The sequence below is a fragment of the Camelina sativa genome, chromosome 8 (assembly GCF_000633955.1).
Source record: "Camelina sativa cultivar DH55 chromosome 8, Cs, whole genome shotgun sequence".
Lineage (NCBI taxonomy): Eukaryota > Viridiplantae > Streptophyta > Magnoliopsida > Brassicales > Brassicaceae > Camelina > Camelina sativa.
In genome coordinates, this window is record NC_025692.1 from 13,091,437 (window position 1) to 13,110,414 (window position 18,978).

Below are 18,978 nucleotides of genomic sequence, written 5' to 3' on the forward strand. Positions count from 1 at the left end.
TAAATTTTGGTAATAATTCTTCCGAGAGTGAAAGGAGTCTCCTTTTTGTCTCTTTCTGTCTTCGTTTTCAGAATTCTAATCAGACTAATACACACAATTCTCCCCCTTTGAGTTTTCCGATTGGCTTCTCTCTTCTCTCTCAAAAATCTCTCTCTCATTGCTTTTTCTTGGAGACAAGACAACGGATCCAAATCGAAGACACTCTCAAACTAAATCCATGGAGATTCCAATTGCTCTTTCTTCTTCTTTAAAGTAAAATTCAGGTAACAAAAAAAAAAAAATTACTTTTTTCTTTCTGGGTTTCTTCTTCCCTTCCAGTACCAGTCATTGTCTTAGTCAAATCTCTTCTCTTTTACGGTTTCTCAGATTCGCCCACCAAGTGTATGTTAAAATTCCTCAAAGATAGAGAGAGAGAGAAAACAAAAAAAAAAGATGAAGGATTTTCCTTCTTGCTTTGGTGAAAATGGTGTTCAAGTTGCGGATTCATCGTCTTCAAACTCCGGTAAAAATGCTCAGAATCTTGTTACTTGTATCTACCAGTGTCGTATCCGTGGAAGAAACTGTTTGATCACTGTGACATGGACCAAGAATCTGATGGGTCAAAGTGTGACCGTTGGTGTTGATGATCCTTGTAACCAGAGTCTTTGTAAAGTCGAGATTAAGCAGTCTCTGTTCACTAAACGTAAAGGTTCCAAGAGTTTAGAGGCGTATTCGTGTAACATCGATGTCTTTTGGGATCTCTCGTCTGCGAAATTCGGATCAGGTCCTGAAGCTTTGGGAGGGTTCTATGTTTGTGTTGTTGTTGACAAGGAAATGGTTTTGCTTCTTGGTGATATGAAGAAGGAAGCTTTGAAGAAGACGAATGCTTCGCCTTCATCTTTAGGTGCTGTGTTCATTGCTAAGAAAGAGCATGTTTTCGGCAAGAGAGTGTTTGCGACGAAAGCTCAGCTTTGTGCGGATGGGAAGATTCATGATCTTGTGATTGAGTGTGACACGAGTGTCACTGACCCTTGTCTTGTTGTTCGTGTGGATGGGAAGATATTGTTGCAGGTGAAGCGGCTTAAGTGGAAGTTTCGTGGTAACGATACAATTGTTGTTAATAGAATGGCTGTGGAAGTTCTATGGGATGTTCATAGTTGGCTCTTCGGGTTGCCTTCAGCGGGGAACGCCGTGTTCATGTTCAGGACTACTCAATCTACCGAGAAGAGCTTGTCTTTCTCACTGGACATGACAACAACAAACTCCAAGTCTCAAAGTTTTGGTTTTTCGTTGATTCTGTATGCTTGGAAGAACGAGTAGAACAAACAAAAAAACAAAGAGAGAGAGTTTCTGGGTGCTAACAAAAAACCTTAAAAGAGTTCGTTGATTCCTTATCGACAATTTTTTTTCTTTATAGCATGATTAATGAGTTGATTCATCATTGGTTTCTTCTATATATATATATATATATATATCTCTCCTTATACATCTGTTACTAGTTACTTGTTTCCTTCTTCATGTGGATAGTGCGAATACAAATATGCTCTCTGATCTTGTAGCTGGTGAACATTTAGATGTTTAGCAAACTTTTGCGTATCTTCTTTATGATAACAGATTGCTCATATAGAGATCGCCGGATTTGTACACAAATGTTCTCGTGAAGTTTTTAAACATGAATTATTTGATTGATCATAAGATTTGTTTAAAGCATAGCGCTCTTTAAAGCTTTTTAAAATATGAATAGTAGCAATATGACTGTAAAAAGCATAAAACTTGTCTTTGTCTGAGAGATTCTATTAATAACAACTTTCGAAAAACTTTGAATAGTAAAGTCACGGAAACTTTCTGTAGAGAGTAGACAGCTTTAGATAGTATACAGTACAGTATATGAAAAAAAACGAACCTCACGCTGTTTAACTGAGAATCTCCTCAACTACTTGCCGTTTGATACTTTTGTCTTATTTTCGTCGGAGAAAGTACACATGAGAAGAGACTTCAAAGTTCAAAGTGAGATAGAGTCTCTCTTCTTTCTGTTACTGCAAACATTCTTTTATGACATCATCACATGTTGTTTTTTTTTTTCTTTTTCGGTTTTGTATTAATGATAAAAGCACCCCACGTGGCCTTCATCCAAACACCAAATATTTTTCCCCGGCCCAGTTCACTTTCCCCTTAGCCAAACTATGCGGGCTTAAATATTACACTTATAAGAGAAATTACCGATCTTAGACGGATTTTAAACAATATTAGTAAAAAAATTAAAATATTAGTAATTTGGTGTTACAACGTGAATATATCATTTTATTATTTTGTAACATTATCAATATGTAAATATTAGATATATCTAATAAGTTGATTAAATTAAGATTCTGTAAAAACATTATCATCATGTAGTATTTAAATCCTATAATTAATAATCAAAATATACAATTATATAATTTTAAACACTAAATAAAATTTAAAAAATAGTAAATAAATATAACTTAAATTTTAATTTGTTCGTCATTAAAAAACTGTCCTTAAAAACATTCTTTTTTTAGATATAAAATGGCTATAGAAACCTAAGCTGCATGAAAACAAAAGCAGGTACGCGAAAATGGAAGCATTTGGAAACGTAAAAGCCAATTTTTAGAAAAATACTAGGTTTTGGACCCATGCTACGGGTAGATATATTTGACTGATGATATTTATGCAATATTATCTTATATAATTTTAAATTACTATTAAGAAAAATATATCACATACACAATTTCAAAATTTATAAAAATTGATTGTGTATAAGAATCATATCTAATCAAAAAAATCATGAATCAATCTTGTTTTCTCATATTCAATTGAACGTTACTCTTAAGATTTGTTCTCGTCATTTTCATTGTCAATTTTGTATGGTACCATAGTTGTCATTGTTACTTTTACGGTCCACTTTTTTGTTATAATCTTCTTTTTTTCTCTTCCTCGTCAGCTTCCTCACTTTTTTCCACTGAATAATCATTCAAAACATGCAATTAATCATTTCGAGCAAACTTCAAGACTAAAATCATTGCCTCTTTTCTAGTAAGATTTTGCAATCATGAAGACCAGCAGAGCAACCACATGCACTTAATTATTTATTGATACTTTCACCCCTATAAACATTTGTGATTGTCGTCAATCCTTCTTTTTTAAACCCCAAACATTAATTGAAACAACATCAAATCAAGGTTTTGCCATGTCGATCCGTCTTCTTCAAACTCGAAAATAAAAATAAACCCAAATAAAAAATATGATCGAATGGTATACCTCCGATTATTATTTATATTAAAACATGTAGGGTTAATCAAATATATTTTTGTTGATATTCTTTTTTATTTGAAAATAAAAAGATTAACAATAAGAATAAAAATGTAAGTTTCATATATTTCATATATTGTTTCTCAAAATTTTACATTTCTCTTTTTCTATATATTTTTTTCCTTTTTATTAATATCTTTATATAGAAAATATTTAAATTTAAAATTGTTAATTAAGGAGATGTAAAAAAAGTTAATTAGTGACATGTCGAATCCCGATTGATTGTTTTAAATCCTAGGTGGACAACTTTAGGAGCTATAAGCTCCTAGTTTTATTAAAAGTGGGTACATGTTAGAAGCATATATATTTATATATATATATATATAGATGTCAGTTTATGTAACTTCAAAAATAATATAAGAATCATATATTAGAAGAATTTTAAACAAAAATATGCAAATTCTTGAAAAGTCTTTTGGTCCAACGAATAAATTATGGGTGGGGATTTCGGTTTAAGTTCGGGTTCGGTTTGGGTTCGATTCGGTTCCGTTTATTCGGTTTTGGTAAAACTCTAACCAAAGTCAACCGAAGTTAGTTTGGTTTGGCTTGTGTTCGGGTCAGTTTATGTTTGGTTCGGTTCGGTTCGGTTTGGTTTTAGTTTGGTTCAGTTTTAATTTGGTTTAAAAATCAAATAATGTAACAAAATAAAATTGATTATTGTTTTATAATAGTTAATTAATCAAATAAATTAGAAAAGCTTGAAAAATAAAATTAATACCTGATATTAAATATAACTAAATCTATATTTATAGTTAGTTAGTTTTATTAGAAAAGTTAAAACAAAATAAAATAGAAATCAAATGCAAGTGGTAATAGGTAAGATCACATATTTATAATTTTAATGATATTAGTAATTAATTTAAAAAAACACATTGGGTTATTGGTTTGGTTCAGTTTAAAACCGAACCGAACCATTTGGATTGAGAAGAAACATAACCAAATGGTTGGACTATAGGATTGGGTTTGGTTTGGGTCGGTTTAAGTTTGGTTGGGTTCTATAACATCCGTGAACCAATGGGTGTCGATCGACACCAACGAGGGTGTCAGTCGACACCAACAATTTCTGGTTCGACGAAATCGTTTTAAATTGTCGATTTGGGTCAATTTGGTTTAAAGAAAACCATTGAACCGTGATATTTAAGTGGGAGAACGACCTAGGTCGTGTCTTTGGTTGTTTTACGCCGCTTAACAGAGCAAAGAGAGAGAGAACAGAAGGAGAAAAGAAATGTTTGAGTGTTCTTGAGTTTTTGAGAGGATTGATGAGTTTTCTTGGCTGTTCTTGAGAGATCTGAGGCTAGGAAGGTGTTAGAAGCTTGCTAGGAGTGTTGGATTCGTTGCTGTTGGTCAGAATCTTCCTGCAAAGAGGTGAGTGCATGACCATGGCTGATCTAAGTTTGAGATTTCCTTTTTGTCATGCTTGTTTGGTGTTGTTTGTGTGTTTTCCTTGATGGGTATGGTTGCTATAGGTTCCTACGAACACATATAGTTTTGGGAATGAGTTTTGGACGGATTGGACATGATGGGAAGCGAGATTCGACTCTCGGCTTCGAGCGGATCGCAACTGCAGAGGCAGTGTCGATCGACACTAGTGAGCAGTGTCGATCGACACTAGTGAGCAGCATCGATCAACACTGTGGGGTAGTGTCGCTCGACACCAAGTGCCAGTGTCGCTCGACACCAAGTGCCAGTGTCGGTCGACACCTCCCTTCTAGCGAGACAATACTTGCTTCCTGGTTTGTATGTTTTATTTGTTGATTGTTTTGGACATTGGTATCTCAGTTGCTTGTGTGTATAGTCCAGTAGATGAGAGAATTGCCTCACTAAGTGTTTATCAAATACTCATGCATCTCAATTTGTGTTTGTGGTGCAGGTAAAGACAAAGTGTTATCGTGGAATCAAGGCAATGAAGAGGAAAATGTTCTAGGGACTCGATGGGTTGTTGTCTGGCTTTGCTAGGTTGCTAGAGTTGAATCATTAGAATGTGGTTTAGGTTGATGGTTCTTTGATTCATGGTTTTTTTGGATGATTGGTTTAATTATTATGAATTAATGTTGGTTATTGGATTTATTGGTCTAATGATATTGAATATTTTCCGCTGTTTGGTTTAATTGTGGTTAGGTGGCTAGTGGATATGAGACCACAATCTTAGTTTATTATTATTAAAAAACGGATTAGATCGTTTCATGTTCGGTTCGGTTTAAATGCCCACCCCCAGAATAAATACATGTTGTTAAAAAAAAAAGAATACATAATGACTGACAAAAAAGAAAAAAAAAATAAACAATGATAATATTAATAGATGACACAATGGAAGAAATGGTCTCCACCAAAAGAGGATTTGTCAAATGTAATTACGATTTAGTAAATCAACCATTTGATGATTTGATTCCTTTTGTATCTTATTACTATGTTTCCTCATGCCTTGTAAACATCCTCCATGAGGATCACATTGTTTCTTCTTAATAAAAAAGCAAATTGTTAAAAGAAAGAAAAAAAAAAAGACACAATGGAAGAAATAAACGTAGTTGGGCCTCTATTGGGCTAAAAAAAGGAAGTTATAAGACACTAAAAAAAACCCAAAAACGCACGAGGAAGAAAGTAGTCGTCTTCTTCGTTTTGGATGTGGCCGGGAACGAGGAAGAAGTAACAATCCGACCTCGATTCCGTTTGACGAACACTATCACGCTTCCAATTCAGAATCCCACAACGTTTCCAACCGCAAAATCTAAGAATCGCGCTTCCTTTCCAACGTAGATAGAAACACACCTCCATTAATTAAGGCTAAGCAACCAGGGTGGTCTAACTGGAAAACCTTTTTTCTATATTTATCTATTGTAGAAATCTCGTCATCGTGTTTTAGTTGTTAAGTGATCGAGAGATGGTTATTGCGGTGGCGGCTACGAGCTCCATTGTTTCCGGCATCAAACTTTCAGAGATCTTTAATTCCGTAGATGATGCCTCCAGTAGTTGCGGAAGAACCAACCTGACCGGAGTTAGAATTTATTCGGCATTGAGTCGCCGACGATTCTCATCGATCGGAGCTGTGTCCCCAATTCGTGGGCATTTCTTCAATTCGTGAGCTGTGTCTCGATTTTTCTGGTTTCCTTTGAAAATGTTTTTTTTTTTTTTTTTTTTTTTTTTTTTTTTTTTNTCTTGAAATTCTAAATTGAATTGGCTGCTACAGCTCTTCTTTCGCTTGCTCTCCGGATCTCGGTTTGGTCGGTGGTTTAAGTGCTCTGCCAACCGCTTGTGAAAATTCAAGCCTTTCCATCAATACCTTCAACCAGGTGATTTTTTTCATTTCGATTTGCAGTTTAAGTTTGTGCTTCTATCAAAATGTTTCCGAGTCTTGTCAATTCAGGGTCTTGATAAATCCGACTAGTTATAAATGTTTGTATCTGGTTTCTCAGTCGGATTGAGGTATTTGCTTCATGCTGACTAAACCATGTTTGGTCCTGTCTGTGTGTTCTTCAAATTTCATTTGTAATGGCTTGATGGACTTGATATAAAAAGTTTATTACTTAACAGGTTTAAAAGAAGTGTAGTTTTTTTGATTGAGCTTCCAACTGCTTTGAAGACAGAGATTTAGATTATGTGTTTTCTCTGTTCTATGATTATATTTCTCAGCTGATTGAAACTTTGATTGATTGGGTGGATCTATCTGAATCGGAGGCTGAATCATCTCTTGAGTTTTTACTGAACGAGGCAGACGAGGTCCTGATTAGCGCCTTTCTAGTTCTACTGAGAGCTAAAGGCGAGACATACGAAGAAGTAAGTATCAATTAAGTCAATCTAAGGCATATAATAATACATAATCCTATATTACAGCACTTCACTTAGTAGACATCTACCATTTAGGTTGTGGGGTTGGCTAGGGCAATGATAAAACATGCTAGGAAAGTGGAAGGATTAGGTGATGTTGTGGACATAGTTGGAACAGGTGGTGATGGAGCAAACACAGTCAATATATCAACTGGATCTTCAATACTTGCTGCAGCTTGTGGCGCAAAAGTAGCAAAGGTGTAACGAGTGAGAAATTATGATAGGGTTTCATTGATCCCATCTCTTCTTTGGTCATGTAATTATGGGTATTTATTTTGCTAGCAAGGGAACCGTTCGAGTTCTTCTGCATGTGGAAGTGCTGATGTACTAGAGGCACTAGGAGTAATGCTGGATTTGGGACCAGAGGGCATCAAAAGATGTGTCGAAGAATCGGGGATTGGCTTTATGATGTCCCCTATGTATCATCCAGCTATGAAGATTGTTGGTCCTGTCCGGAAAAAGCTTAAAATAAAAACCGTCTTCAACATATTGGGACCTATGCTTAACCCTGCTAGAGTGTCTTATGCTGTCGTTGGTGTATACCACAAAAATCTGGTACATTCACTTCCTGCTGAAATTAACTGGGTTCGCCAAGAAAAAAAAGAGACATTTAAAGTTACTGTTGCCTATGTGGTTTTTATAGGTTGTTAAGATGGCAAAGGCGCTGCAACGATTTGGAATGAAAAGAGCACTGGTGGTACACTCATATGGTCTAGACGAAATGAGTCCATTAGGTACGATTATCTCTTCCCAAAACTGATGACTATTATTATTATCCTTCGATTATTATTAACCAATCATGGCGTAACAACAGGAGGAGGGCTAGTTTATGATGTAACCCCGGAAAAGATCGAAGAATTCTCATTCGATCCATGTAATGATTTCTCACTCAACTGTCTACCTTTTCTATTCCCTATCTAAAATGAAGAGTGCAGAGGCAACTTGGTAAAACGGGAGAGTTAAAGATATCTTTTGACAGTGGATTTTGGTATTCCTCGTTGTACACTTGAGGATTTGCGAGGTGGAGGTCCAGACTATAATGCGGATGTGTTAAGACGTGTTCTTTCAGGGGAACGTGGAGCAATTGCCGATTCATTGGTATAATATTGTTTTGCTTGCAGATTCAACATTCTCTTTCTCTCTGAAAAAACTTTCCTGCATTTTCAAAATCTTGTTTCAGATCCTAAACGCAGCTGCAGCTCTCCTGGTTAGCAACCGAGTTCAAACACTAGCTGAAGGAGTAACCTTGGCACGTGAAGTACAATCGTCTGGGAAAGCTATCAAGACGCTTGATTCATGGATACACATCTCGAACTTAGCTCAGAAATCTTAGTGAACAGAGAGGCCTATGCATTGTTTAAACTCAAGTTCTTCACTCATTCTTCAGCTACACCTCACACATCATCATCATCAATCATCATGGAGTCTATTCTTTGGAGACTTTGACACAGATCTCGGTTGGTTCGATGAGCTTGAACGTGCAAACATCTCCGACCTCTAAGCCTAATTCTTTGGCGAAACGACTCCATCCAGCAGAAAATCTTGACTGCACATCAGTGACCACATACGTAACCTCCCATGACTTCTTTCCCGTCGGATGATGAATCTTGAACATCTTTGTCTGATTTGGCATATGCATGTCCACAAACTTCTTCGGGATCCCCTAAATGACGGAGTTGTGTTAGATTAGTTCACATAAATAAATACAACCATTTTGACAATATGTAACTGGTTTTGCCTTGCTTATCTTACCAAGAACAGGAGGTGTGATTACTTGATGGTGATCTTGAATTCTGGAACAAGAGATGAGGTGCCGGCTTCAGAATCATTAGAAACAGTATCCACCTTCCTGTTCTTACTCTTCTTGGATTTTTGTGGTTTCCTTGGCTTCCTTTTTTCTCAAGTTAAGCTCCTGTTTCCGCTTCGAACTCCCACTTGTTGATTCAGCTGTTTTGAGACCAGGATAGCTCTATTTCAGAACAAGACTGTCTCTTCATCCTTCTTCACATCTATGTAGTTGCTATTCCTCTCTTCTCTCTTGCTCCGACCTGAATTCATTATAATCAACCACGCAATGAATGAAGGACTGTCTTCTTCTTCTTTGTAAACATTCAAAAAGCAATCACAGAGATGAACACTTACCGGAACTAGAAGTAATGGTTGAAGATTGTCTTGGTTTAAGCATCTCCTTACCATTTTCCTCGTAGGTGTTTACATTAAAGCACCTATTTGCTTCATGAGTGAAGGTAAGATACTCGTTTTCACCCAAACCGTTGTCATTCACAAACTGGTTCCATCAACGATCTTCCATGGAGTGAAAAGTTCCATGGAGTGAAAAATTGGGTTCTTGGAGATTTTGACTTGCCATGAGCTTCCCCATGGCACTTTTAAGACCATCTTTAACGACGGAGACTTGTCGGAGATGCTTCTTATCAAGTGATGAGGAATCATTCTCTTCAGAGGGCCACAACAACAAAATCAAGAAATATATCAAAAGAGGAGGAACGTCAAGAAATGATAAAATGAAGCCACATTCAAAGTTTCAACCTTTTTTTAATGGTTTAGTAAGGTTTGGTCTAATCCCATCATTTCACACACAAAACCCAACAAGAAACCCGGAAAGGCAGTAAATTTAGTTTATATAAGAGCAAAAAATCACCAAAGAACAGACAGTTCTAAAGTTCATGAGAGAGCACAAGAGACATACTAAAGAACCAAAAGATTCAGTCTTCATTAAAAAAAAAAAAAAAGAGAAAAGGCTAAGAAGAAGAAGTATGAGAAATTTAGAGACCTACCATGATTTCAGAAGACAAGTCTTCCCTTCGAAGAATCTTGAAGAATGCAGGATTGTCTCCTTCTTCCATGACCTGACCAAATACTCTGTTTCTCACCATCTTTGGTTTCTCTCCGAGAGCTCTGTTAAAAACTTTTATTTGTAAAAACAGCCAAAGGTAAAGCTCCCAAAATTCAAAGTATTTTATTTTTCTGCATTAACTTCAAAAATTCCCATGTATCGTTTATACTTTCTTTTTTTATCTCGTAATTAATAATAATACACAGAAACAGGTGTAATTCTGGGTAAGCTCGTGACTTCGTGGACACGTAAAAAGCAGAGCAAATTCCTATTCTTAGTAACTGAATTCTGAATAAAGACAGCGTCATATTTTCTTTTATTTTCACTCTTTTTTTTTGGTCGTTGGTTAATTATAAAGCCTCTCAATCCCAAATATAATAAGCTAGTCCGTAAACTTTTCTCCAGCGCATACCCCTAATAACTTCAACATGTTACATATTTACAAACTTATAGATGATATAAAGTTCACTTAGGCTAATTAGTGACTTAGCTAAACAATAAAAACTATAGCCTTATATAGTACTCTAAAATACCATAAGAAATATGTACAACGAAACAGATACGTTGCGCGTCTCTACAGTTTTCCATTTAGGGCAATGCGTGTCTTTATAATTTAGCAGGAGGTAGTAATGTTTTCGATAGAATAAAAATAGAAACTGAAGTTGAAAGTTGTATGATAGATTTTTTTTTTTGGTTGAACAATATTTTGAAAACTTATAATCAAATGTCACTGCAGACTTCAACTAAATGTGACCACATACTATGCGTAAGAAAGAACCAGCCACTGAATGACTGAAACATTTGTGTAAGTTGTGGTCATATGTATAAGTAATAATTGTCTCGATCTAGTTCAGAAGACTCCGGATATATTGTAAATGTACTTGGAGAGCAAATAAAAATCAACATTTGTTAGAAGTTGAGCAAATCATTAATACTAAAATTTTAAATTCTTTGAATACTCGCTATTTATATTAAGGTAAATAGATGTATATGTATACGATATCTTGATCTCTATAAATTTAAGAAATTGTAAAAGTATTAAGTTAGGAAAATATTATTTCTATGGGTTATAAATAGGAGAAGAAAACCGAATCTGAGATTCTCGGTTAAGAGTAATAAGAATCCTTAACCAGGAGCAAGGCAGCAGCAGAAGGCATTGAAAAAAAAAATTCCGGAGATATTAGTTCGGGGATTTGAACCCGACGTGAATCGAACACGCAACCTTCTGATCTGGAGTCAGACGCGCTACCATTGCGCCACGGATCCGGATGCTAATTATTCAACTTAGTTCTATTTATTCATAATCATTGTACTAATAATAGTTCTTCAATTGGTTTTGGTGTTTTGTCTTTCTTTTTCAGTGATCGATCCAAAATGTATTGACATGAATCATGTCTTTCGCACAAAAATGGTATTCACTCTCTAAACTTTTAGAACAACTCTTTCAAGAGAAAGAGTAAAAATGCTCAACTATTTACAATGAATAAGTCTATTTCTAAAGTAAGAAGCAAAAAATGTAGATCATCATCATTGGAGCCGAGAAGTCACATTGATGAAGGTATCTTCAGGACATGGAATCGTTAAGCCGCCCATCGGATGATCGAATCTAAACTCTTCCTTGGATTTACTGAGCAGAGCTTGAAACGAAGACTGGTTTAAATATGAGATTGGCACCAAATATCTCTTCCTCTGGCTTTCTCCTACGTACACCGCAAGAAACCCTTTTGGTGCCGCTAAGGCTGCTCTGGTGGAGCGGCATAGAATCTTCTTTGCTCCCAATATACTTCTCACCAAAGCCATGTCTATTTTTGTTTTCTGAAAAATGTGAATTCCGTTTTAAGCTTCAGAAGATGTATGAAAAGATTTAAGTTATTGGATTGCTTACTGTTGGTTGATGATATAAAGAATGGTTCATGTGCGTATATATAGTATATAGAAAGATCAATGAAGGGAAACTTCTCTGAAAAGTCATTGAAACTTGTGGTGGTTTACAAATGTGGGACAGCCTATATAACTGAGTACTACATGATTCTGTCTTTACCATCTGGAGAAGATACATTAATGCAATTTGTCTACTTGGATAATCTCCATATGCAATTCACAAGGGCTTGTTTTCTCAATGTTTCTGAGACAAGACGTGGCCTATAATTTTAAGAACAAGGAGAAGCAAGGTCGGTGATGATTAGGTGGCTGGTTCTTTGTCCTTTAGTACTCTAATCTTAATGGATTTAATAGAAAGTTAAAAGTGGGGACTTGATGTTGTTCAACAACATAGCAACAAGTCTCTGTCACAGGTTAAGTTGTTCTTTTATGATATCCACACATGAAAATTACAAGTGAGAGACTGAATATCTCATATCTTCACTTCATTTATTATCAGACATGGAGAAAACAGTCACTTGTGAAATGAAGATAATGGCTCATTAGCGTGCGTTGCTTTTCAACTTGTCATCTATCTTACCTAAAAAACAGAACCATGTTCTCTGCTCTAGTCTGTCTGACGCTTCAAGATCACAAGTTTCAAGGATATTTGAGAGAGGTTACAACTCCTTTCTATATATACAGACTTAACTCATTCTTTCTATCATCAACCAACAACAAGCAATTCAACAACTTGTACATCTTCAGAAGCTTCACAAGAATTCAAACTTTCTGACAAAGAAATAGAAATGGCTTTGGTGAGAAGTCTACTGGGAGCAAAGAAGATTCTAAGCTGCTCCACCAGAGCAGCCTCGGCGACCCCAAAAGGCTCTCTTACGGTGTACGCAGGAGAGAGCCAGAAGAAGAGATATTTGGTGCCAATCTCATACCTAAACCAGCCTTCATTTCAAGCTCTGCTCAGTAAATCCGAGGAAGAGTTTGGATTCGATCATCTGATGGGTGGCTTAACGATTCCTTGTCTGAAGATACCTTCATCACCGTAACATCCAGGCTTCAATGATGATATTTAAAAGAAGTAAAAAGTAACAGTGGTTAGAGATAAACTAATGTATAATATAAGTTAGCTTTTTCCCTCTTTATTTGTGAAATGTGAAAATAAAAAGAGTACACAAAACTCAAATGTGAATACCAATTTTGTGTACGAAACAATGGTGTCAACAGGTATCACAGATAGTAATTTGACAATAACTTCATCTTGCTGTTGTATAAACAAAGTCTGTGTATATCAATATCATCTGGCGAGCAATTAAGTTGTGAGAGCGTATATATGTTTTTGCATCCGGTAGACACAAACCATACCTTCACTAAGATTCTTATCAGGCCTTCTCTAACGTCCAATTCTTAGTTTGTTTGTTTTATCTTCTTCTCTTCTCCATATCAAACAATTCATGCCATTATTTCTAAGAGATTTTACAGTCGCTAGCATCTTTAAATATATGTATGAATATCACTAGACAAATCAAATAAACAATATATATGATTAAGAGTCAATAAAAAGGAAAACAAACGAAAACATTGAGCGAGGAAGGCGCTGAGTTACAGACATGGGATTCTCCATATGATTTGGGAAAACATCGATGCTGTATATACCGTAGTTATCAAGTCCGTAACAGCATCTAAAGTTGAAGCATCGGACACACTAGAACAGAATATGGCTCTGTATTTACCATTTGGAAATGATGCATTAATGCAACTTGCCTTGATGCATGAGATAATTAATTGAGTGTGGGACAAGAAACTAAAAACAAAGTCCATCTGCAATTCACAAGGGACTGTTTTCTCAATGTTTTTTTAGATAAGACGTGCTATTGTCAATAAAAATGACCAGCTAGTTTCTTCTTTTCCAGATGGTAAAGACAGAACCATGTGAGTTCTGTTCTATTGTCCAGTCTGTCCCACACGCTTCAGTACCACAAGTTTCAATGATTTTCTCAGAGAGGTTTCAAGTCCTTCATTGATCTTTCTATATATACACACTTAAACCCATTGTTCCTACCACCAACAAGCAATATATCAAATAACTTGAGTTTTTTTACATCCATCTTAATAAGCTTCAAAAGAATTGAAAACCTTTCATACAAAAATAACATAAATGGCTTTGGTGAGAAGTCTATTGGGTGCAAATAGGGATGTCAAAATGGGTCAAAATTAATGGATTGACTCAAACCAAACCAATCCAAAAACTTATTGAGTTGATAATTTGAGTATTAATGGGTTAATGAGTCAAATTGGTTTATGAGTTTAGTGGATTGGGTTGAAATGGATTGGATTAAAATGAGTTTATGGGTTGACCAAAACCAAACCATTTGATTAATTTTGAATACCAGATTAAACCAATTTTTCTTTCTGAACAAAACCCATCTTTCATTTCTTACGAAGATATTTCTTATTTCATTTCTTACGAAGATATCAATAATTTCGATTTCGATTTCGCTCTCTCTCCCACTTCGTCTTCTTCGATCGACTCAGACTTCGGATACATGGGTATGATCTAAATCTTGTCTCCCACTTAAACCCATTTAAATTATGTTCTCATGCTTCATATTTTTTTGATTTGTTTCTTTTGTGGATTCGATTGATTCCGTGTTTAGCTTGATTCGATTAAGTGTTTAGCTTGATTCGATTCGATTGATTCCGTGTTTAGCTTGATTTGATTCGATTGATTCCATGTTTAGCTTGATTCGATTAAGTGTTTAGCTTGATTCGATTAAGTGTTTGTCTCTAATGGTTTAAGGGTTTTAGCTTGGTGTTGTTGTTCTAGCTGTGGTTTAAGTGGATGTGGTGTCTCTAATGGCTTAAGGGTTTTAGCTTGGTGTTGTTGTTCTAGCAGTTATGTGCTAGTTATTTGCTATATTGTCTCGTTTTGGGCTGATATGAAATACGATTTTTTGTGTTTTGGTTTGCAGAACAAATGATTGATGAATTGAATGATGAAGAAGAACCCCCTAGTGGTCTTGTTGGACAATCATCATCATCAAGTGCATCACAATCTAGAACACTAGTAAGTTCTTCTCATCTTGAAAAAAGAAGTAAGAGGTCATTAATGCGGAATTACTTTGTAATAGAAAAATCTGATGATGGTGAAGAAAGGGCTTATTGTAAGAAATGTCCAAAGAGTTATTTGTGGCAGCCTACTAGTGGAACATCTAATTTGAAAAGACATTATGAAAAATGCTCACTAAATGTGGATGTAGAAAGAAAGAGGGTGAAGTTTGATGATAAAATTGCTAGGGAGAAGTTTAGTAGGGTGATTATACGACATAATCTACCTTTTCTTGTGGTTGAATATGAGGAGCTTAGGGATTTTCATAGTTATTTAAACCCAGATTATAAATGCTATACTAGAAACACAGCTGCTGCTGATGTGGTCAAAACTTGGGAGAAGGAAAAGCTGAGATTAAGGTCTGAGTTGGAAAAAATTCATAGTAGAGTGTGTTTAACTTCTGATTGTTGGACTACTGCTTATGGAGATGGATATATAGTGGTGACTGCACACTATGTTGATGCAAAATGGATTTTGAATTGCAAAATGGATTTTGAATAGCAAAATTCTTTCATTTTGTGATATACTTCCTCCTCACACTGGTGATGCATTAGCTGGTAAGATTCATGAATGCTTAAAAGAGTGGGGGACAGAGAAAAAGGTGTTTAGTTTGACTCTGGATAATGCTACAGCTAATGGAACATTGCAAGACATATTAAAGGATAGGCTTAATTTAGATAATGATTTGCTGTGTAAAGGAGAATTTTTCCATGTGAGATGTTGTGCACACATATTGAATCTTATTGTGCAGGATGGTTTATTTGTTATTAGTGGTGCATTGACTAAGATCAGAGAAACTGTAAAGTATCTTAAAGGCTCAAAGTCTAGACGTATTGCATTTGGGGAATGTGTAGAAGGTGATGGTGAAGTTCTTTTGTCTTTGGATGTTCAGCATAGATGGAATTCAACTTACTTAATGCTAGAGAAGGTTTTAAAGTATGAGCGTGCTTTAAATAGGTTTAAAGTGGTTGACAAAAATTACAAACATTGTCCCTCAACTCAAGATTGGAAGAGAGCAAAGTTGATTCATGAGATTTTGATGCCCTTCTATAGTATTACTACTTTGATGTCTGGAAGAAGTTATTCTACATCTAACTTGTACTTTGGGCATGTATGGAAGATTCAGTGTTTGTTGGAAGTGAATAGGAATCATGATGACAACATGATTAGAGAGATGATACATAAGATGAGGCTGAAATATGATAAATATTGGGAGTAGTACAGTGTTATACTTGCTTTGGGAGCTGTTCTAGATCCTAGGATGAAATTTAGACTTTTGAAGCAATGCTATGATGAACTTGATCCATTTAGTTCACAAGCAAAAATTGATCACCTTGAGAGTGAGCTTTATAAACTCTTTGAAGAATATCGAAAAAAATTTCCTTTGACTCCAGTTGTGAGTTGTGCAAGATCAGAGTCTTATGCTCCTAAAAGAGGTAGAGGAAGCTTAGACGTACAAGATGTAAGTTTCTGTACTTGTAAGTTTAAGTTTGTTTGATGGTTTAACCGTTTAAGTTTCTAATGTGTTTAAATTGTAATGATACAGGATTTGTTTGATTTGGATGATGTCCCAGATTATATTGAACAAGGCAAGTCAGCTTTGCGTATGTATTTAGAGGAACCAAAGTTAGAGATGAAAAGTCATCCTCATCTTAATGTTCTGCATTATTGGAGAGAGAACAGCCACCGTTTTGGTGCTTTAACATACATGGCCATGGATATTCTTAGTATTCCGATAACCACTGTAGCTGCTGAGTCTTCCTTTAGTATTGGAGCTCATTTGATTAACAAGTATAGGAGCCGACTCCTTCCCAGTAATGTGCAAGCTTTGTTATGCACTCGTTCTTGGATACATGGTTACAAGGTGGATGGAGAAGGTAAGAAATACTATAGTTTATCAGTTTGCTTTACTTGGATTAGTTTGAATTACTTAAATTTTCTCTTATAAATTGTAGATGACAATGGCGAGACTGTTATTATTCGATCGGATCCAAATTCTGTGGATTCTTCCTGCCCTACAAGACCAGAGACTTAAAACCGCCATCATTCAGAGGTGAAAGTTACATAAAACCGCAAATTAGTTTTTATGATGTTTTTATGAGGATCATAAGGAAGAGGATTCATGTGCGTGTGGAGCATGTGCAGCAGTCAAGGTGTCCAGAGTAGTCCAAGGTGTCCAGAGGAGTCCAAGGTGTCCAGAGCAGTCAAGGTGTTAGCTCATTTAGCTTACTTGAAACTTTGTTTTAAATTTTATAGTTTTTTGTATTGACATGTATTGCAGTATTGGAGACATATATCATGTTTATGATAAACATTTTATGTATAAAATTACATAAGCTTTGATGATTTTATAAAATTACACAAAGACTAAATTTGTGGGTTGCTAAAATGGATCAACTCATTTAACCCATTAATCCATTAAGCTAAATGAGTTTGTGGGTTGATCCAAACCATTTGCTTAATGAGTTGAGTTGACTCATTATCCATTTAATACTAAATCTCTATGGTTATGGGTTGGTTTGGGTTGGTTTACCCAACTTGACACCCCTAGGTGCAAAGAAGATTCTAAGCCGCTCCACCGCAGCTGCTTAGATGAGTAAAAGAGCAGCCTTGGGGCCACCAAAAGGGTTTCTTGCAGTGTACGTAGGAGAAAGCCAGAAGAAGAGATATTTGGTGCCAGTTTCATATTTAACCAACCTTCGTTTCAAGCTCTTCTCAGTAAATCTGAAGAAGAGTTTGGATTCGATCATCCAATGGGCGGTTTAACGATTCCTTGTCCTGAAGATACCTTCATCTATGTGACTTCTCGGCTCCAATTATGATAATCCAACATTAAGTTCTTCTGAGTTAGAAATAGACTTGTTACTTGTAAATAGAGGATTTTTATTCTTTCTTTTTTATCTTTCTTCTTGAAAGAATTGTTCTAAATTGTTTTTGAAATGGATGCCATTTTTTATTCAATAGACACGATCATGGTTCATGTTAATTACATTTTGGATCGATTACCAAGTGAGAGTATGAATAATCTTATCCATTAGCTTAATTTAACCAATTTCTTATCCATTGAAATACTATTTCATCTAACAAGGAAATAAATGATTTTTAGCTAAACTGAACAGCATAAGAAAAAGAGATACTCAAAACTCAAAAGTAAACGGTTTCTACTTCATATTTAGTGTATGATAGCATTACTATTCTACCTTTCGTTTTACTTTTAATCAGCCAGAAATATTCTTCATTTAGGTTATTAATTTTCAGTTCAATTACTGTTTAACAGTAATGTTCAATCTGGTAGCAAAGAATAGCACCAGAGTCATCATGAAGAAATTAGTATAATGTCTAAGCTCTCACATCCTTTGTATAAATAATATGACATGTTGTCTTGTCTTTTTTTTGTTCTGTTTCTTGAGATTTGCTCTGTTTCTCTCTTCCACCGTTTGCTCTGCCTCTCTTTAATAAAATTTTGACGTACAAAGCATCTGTTAGTTTGCTCTAGATACAAGCTTTATTCATAATACATTAGATGAGACCATCTGTTCGTCCGTTTATAAGAAATGAAAGCTCATAAGAACTTTAATGATCTATCATCTCTATGTCTTTAAATAAACAAGAAAACATATGGTATCCTCCTTAAAATATAATGGTTGTTCATAAATAAATAAGACTACACGGGAATTTTCAAACTAAACTTAGAATTGAAGTAAAATAGAATAAAAGTAGAAGTCATCCTCTTCACTGACATTAACCAAAACACAGAATCATGGTCTAAGGTGACAGAGAATTTGATTTTGGAATGAGCAGCAACAATCAAGGAAATAGTTAAAAAATCTGACCCGTTTTTTTTAATAATAATAATAATATAATTAAATACTTCATAATATTTAATTATAACCTAACCAATAAATTAACAATAACTCAACATACACAGCGGAAAACATATCAAACCAACTTCAATATATTAAAATACAATACCGATTATAACCAATATAAACCAGCAACCTAACATGCT

The 18,978-nt window shown here is 35.3% G+C and overlaps 4 protein-coding genes and 1 non-coding gene across 7 annotated transcripts; 3 read left to right on the forward strand and 2 right to left on the reverse strand.

Annotated features, from left to right (window-relative positions):
• On the forward strand, window positions 12–1,582 carry LOC104707100. Its single transcript, XM_010423378.2, has 2 exons — window positions 12–263; window positions 367–1,582. The coding sequence occupies exon 2, from the start codon at window positions 433–435 to the stop codon at window positions 1,297–1,299; it is 867 nt and encodes a 288-aa protein (XP_010421680.1). The 5' UTR covers window positions 12–263; window positions 367–432; the 3' UTR covers window positions 1,300–1,582.
• Window positions 5,898–9,059, forward strand: LOC104707101 (anthranilate phosphoribosyltransferase, chloroplastic-like). 3 transcript variants are annotated; one of them, XM_010423380.1, is made up of 10 exons: window positions 5,898–6,059; window positions 6,148–6,384; window positions 6,494–6,596; window positions 6,937–7,080; window positions 7,168–7,329; window positions 7,414–7,686; window positions 7,775–7,865; window positions 7,946–8,005; window positions 8,111–8,229; window positions 8,312–9,059. In XM_010423380.1, exons 2-10 carry the CDS (start codon window positions 6,188–6,190, stop codon window positions 8,462–8,464), a joined length of 1,302 nt encoding a protein of 433 aa, XP_010421682.1. In that variant the 5' UTR covers window positions 5,898–6,059; window positions 6,148–6,187; the 3' UTR covers window positions 8,465–9,059. The 3 variants fall into 3 exon arrangements, with proteins under 3 accessions (XP_010421682.1, XP_010421681.1, XP_010421683.1); XM_010423379.1 differs by having other exon boundaries at window positions 5,904–6,384; XM_010423381.1 differs by having other exon boundaries at window positions 5,904–6,384; window positions 6,982–7,080.
• LOC104709496 (B3 domain-containing protein At5g18000-like) lies at window positions 8,558–10,025 on the reverse strand. The gene is made up of 5 exons (XM_019228739.1): window positions 9,923–10,025; window positions 9,497–9,585; window positions 9,274–9,418; window positions 9,118–9,179; window positions 8,558–8,794 (listed from the first exon to the last, which is right to left on the reverse strand). Exons 1-5 carry the CDS (start codon window positions 10,023–10,025, stop codon window positions 8,558–8,560), a joined length of 636 nt encoding a protein of 211 aa, XP_019084284.1.
• Window positions 11,180–11,251, reverse strand: TRNAW-CCA. Its single transcript has one exon. It is a non-coding gene; the product is annotated as a tRNA-Trp (tRNA).
• On the forward strand, window positions 14,345–15,502 carry LOC109126034 (zinc finger BED domain-containing protein DAYSLEEPER-like). Its single transcript, XM_019229095.1, has 2 exons — window positions 14,345–14,410; window positions 14,833–15,502. The coding sequence occupies exons 1-2, from the start codon at window positions 14,407–14,409 to the stop codon at window positions 15,468–15,470; spliced, it is 642 nt and encodes a 213-aa protein (XP_019084640.1). The 5' UTR covers window positions 14,345–14,406; the 3' UTR covers window positions 15,471–15,502.

Coding starts and splice junctions, on each gene's coding strand:
- LOC104707100 (XM_010423378.2), top strand. CDS start 433: ATGAAGGATTTTCCTTCTTGCTTTGGTGAAAATGGTGTTCAAGTTGCG.
- LOC104707101 (XM_010423380.1), top strand. CDS start 6,188: ATGGTTATTGCGGTGGCGGCTACGAGCTCCATTGTTTCCGGCATCAAA. Junction 7,330..7,413: donor GTGGCGCAAAAGTAGCAAAG/GTGTAACGAGTG, acceptor TTATTTTGCTAG/CAAGGGAACCGTTCGAGTTC. Junction 8,230..8,311: donor GAGCAATTGCCGATTCATTG/GTATAATATTGT, acceptor ATCTTGTTTCAG/ATCCTAAACGCAGCTGCAGC.
- LOC104709496 (XM_019228739.1), bottom strand. CDS start 10,025: ATGGTGAGAAACAGAGTATTTGGTCAGGTCATGGAAGAAGGAGACAAT. Junction 9,586..9,922: donor GTCTTCTGAAATCATGGTAG/GTCTCTAAATTT, acceptor GGCCCTCTGAAG/AGAATGATTCCTCATCACTT. Junction 9,180..9,273: donor AACCATTACTTCTAGTTCCG/GTAAGTGTTCAT, acceptor TAATGAATTCAG/GTCGGAGCAAGAGAGAAGAG.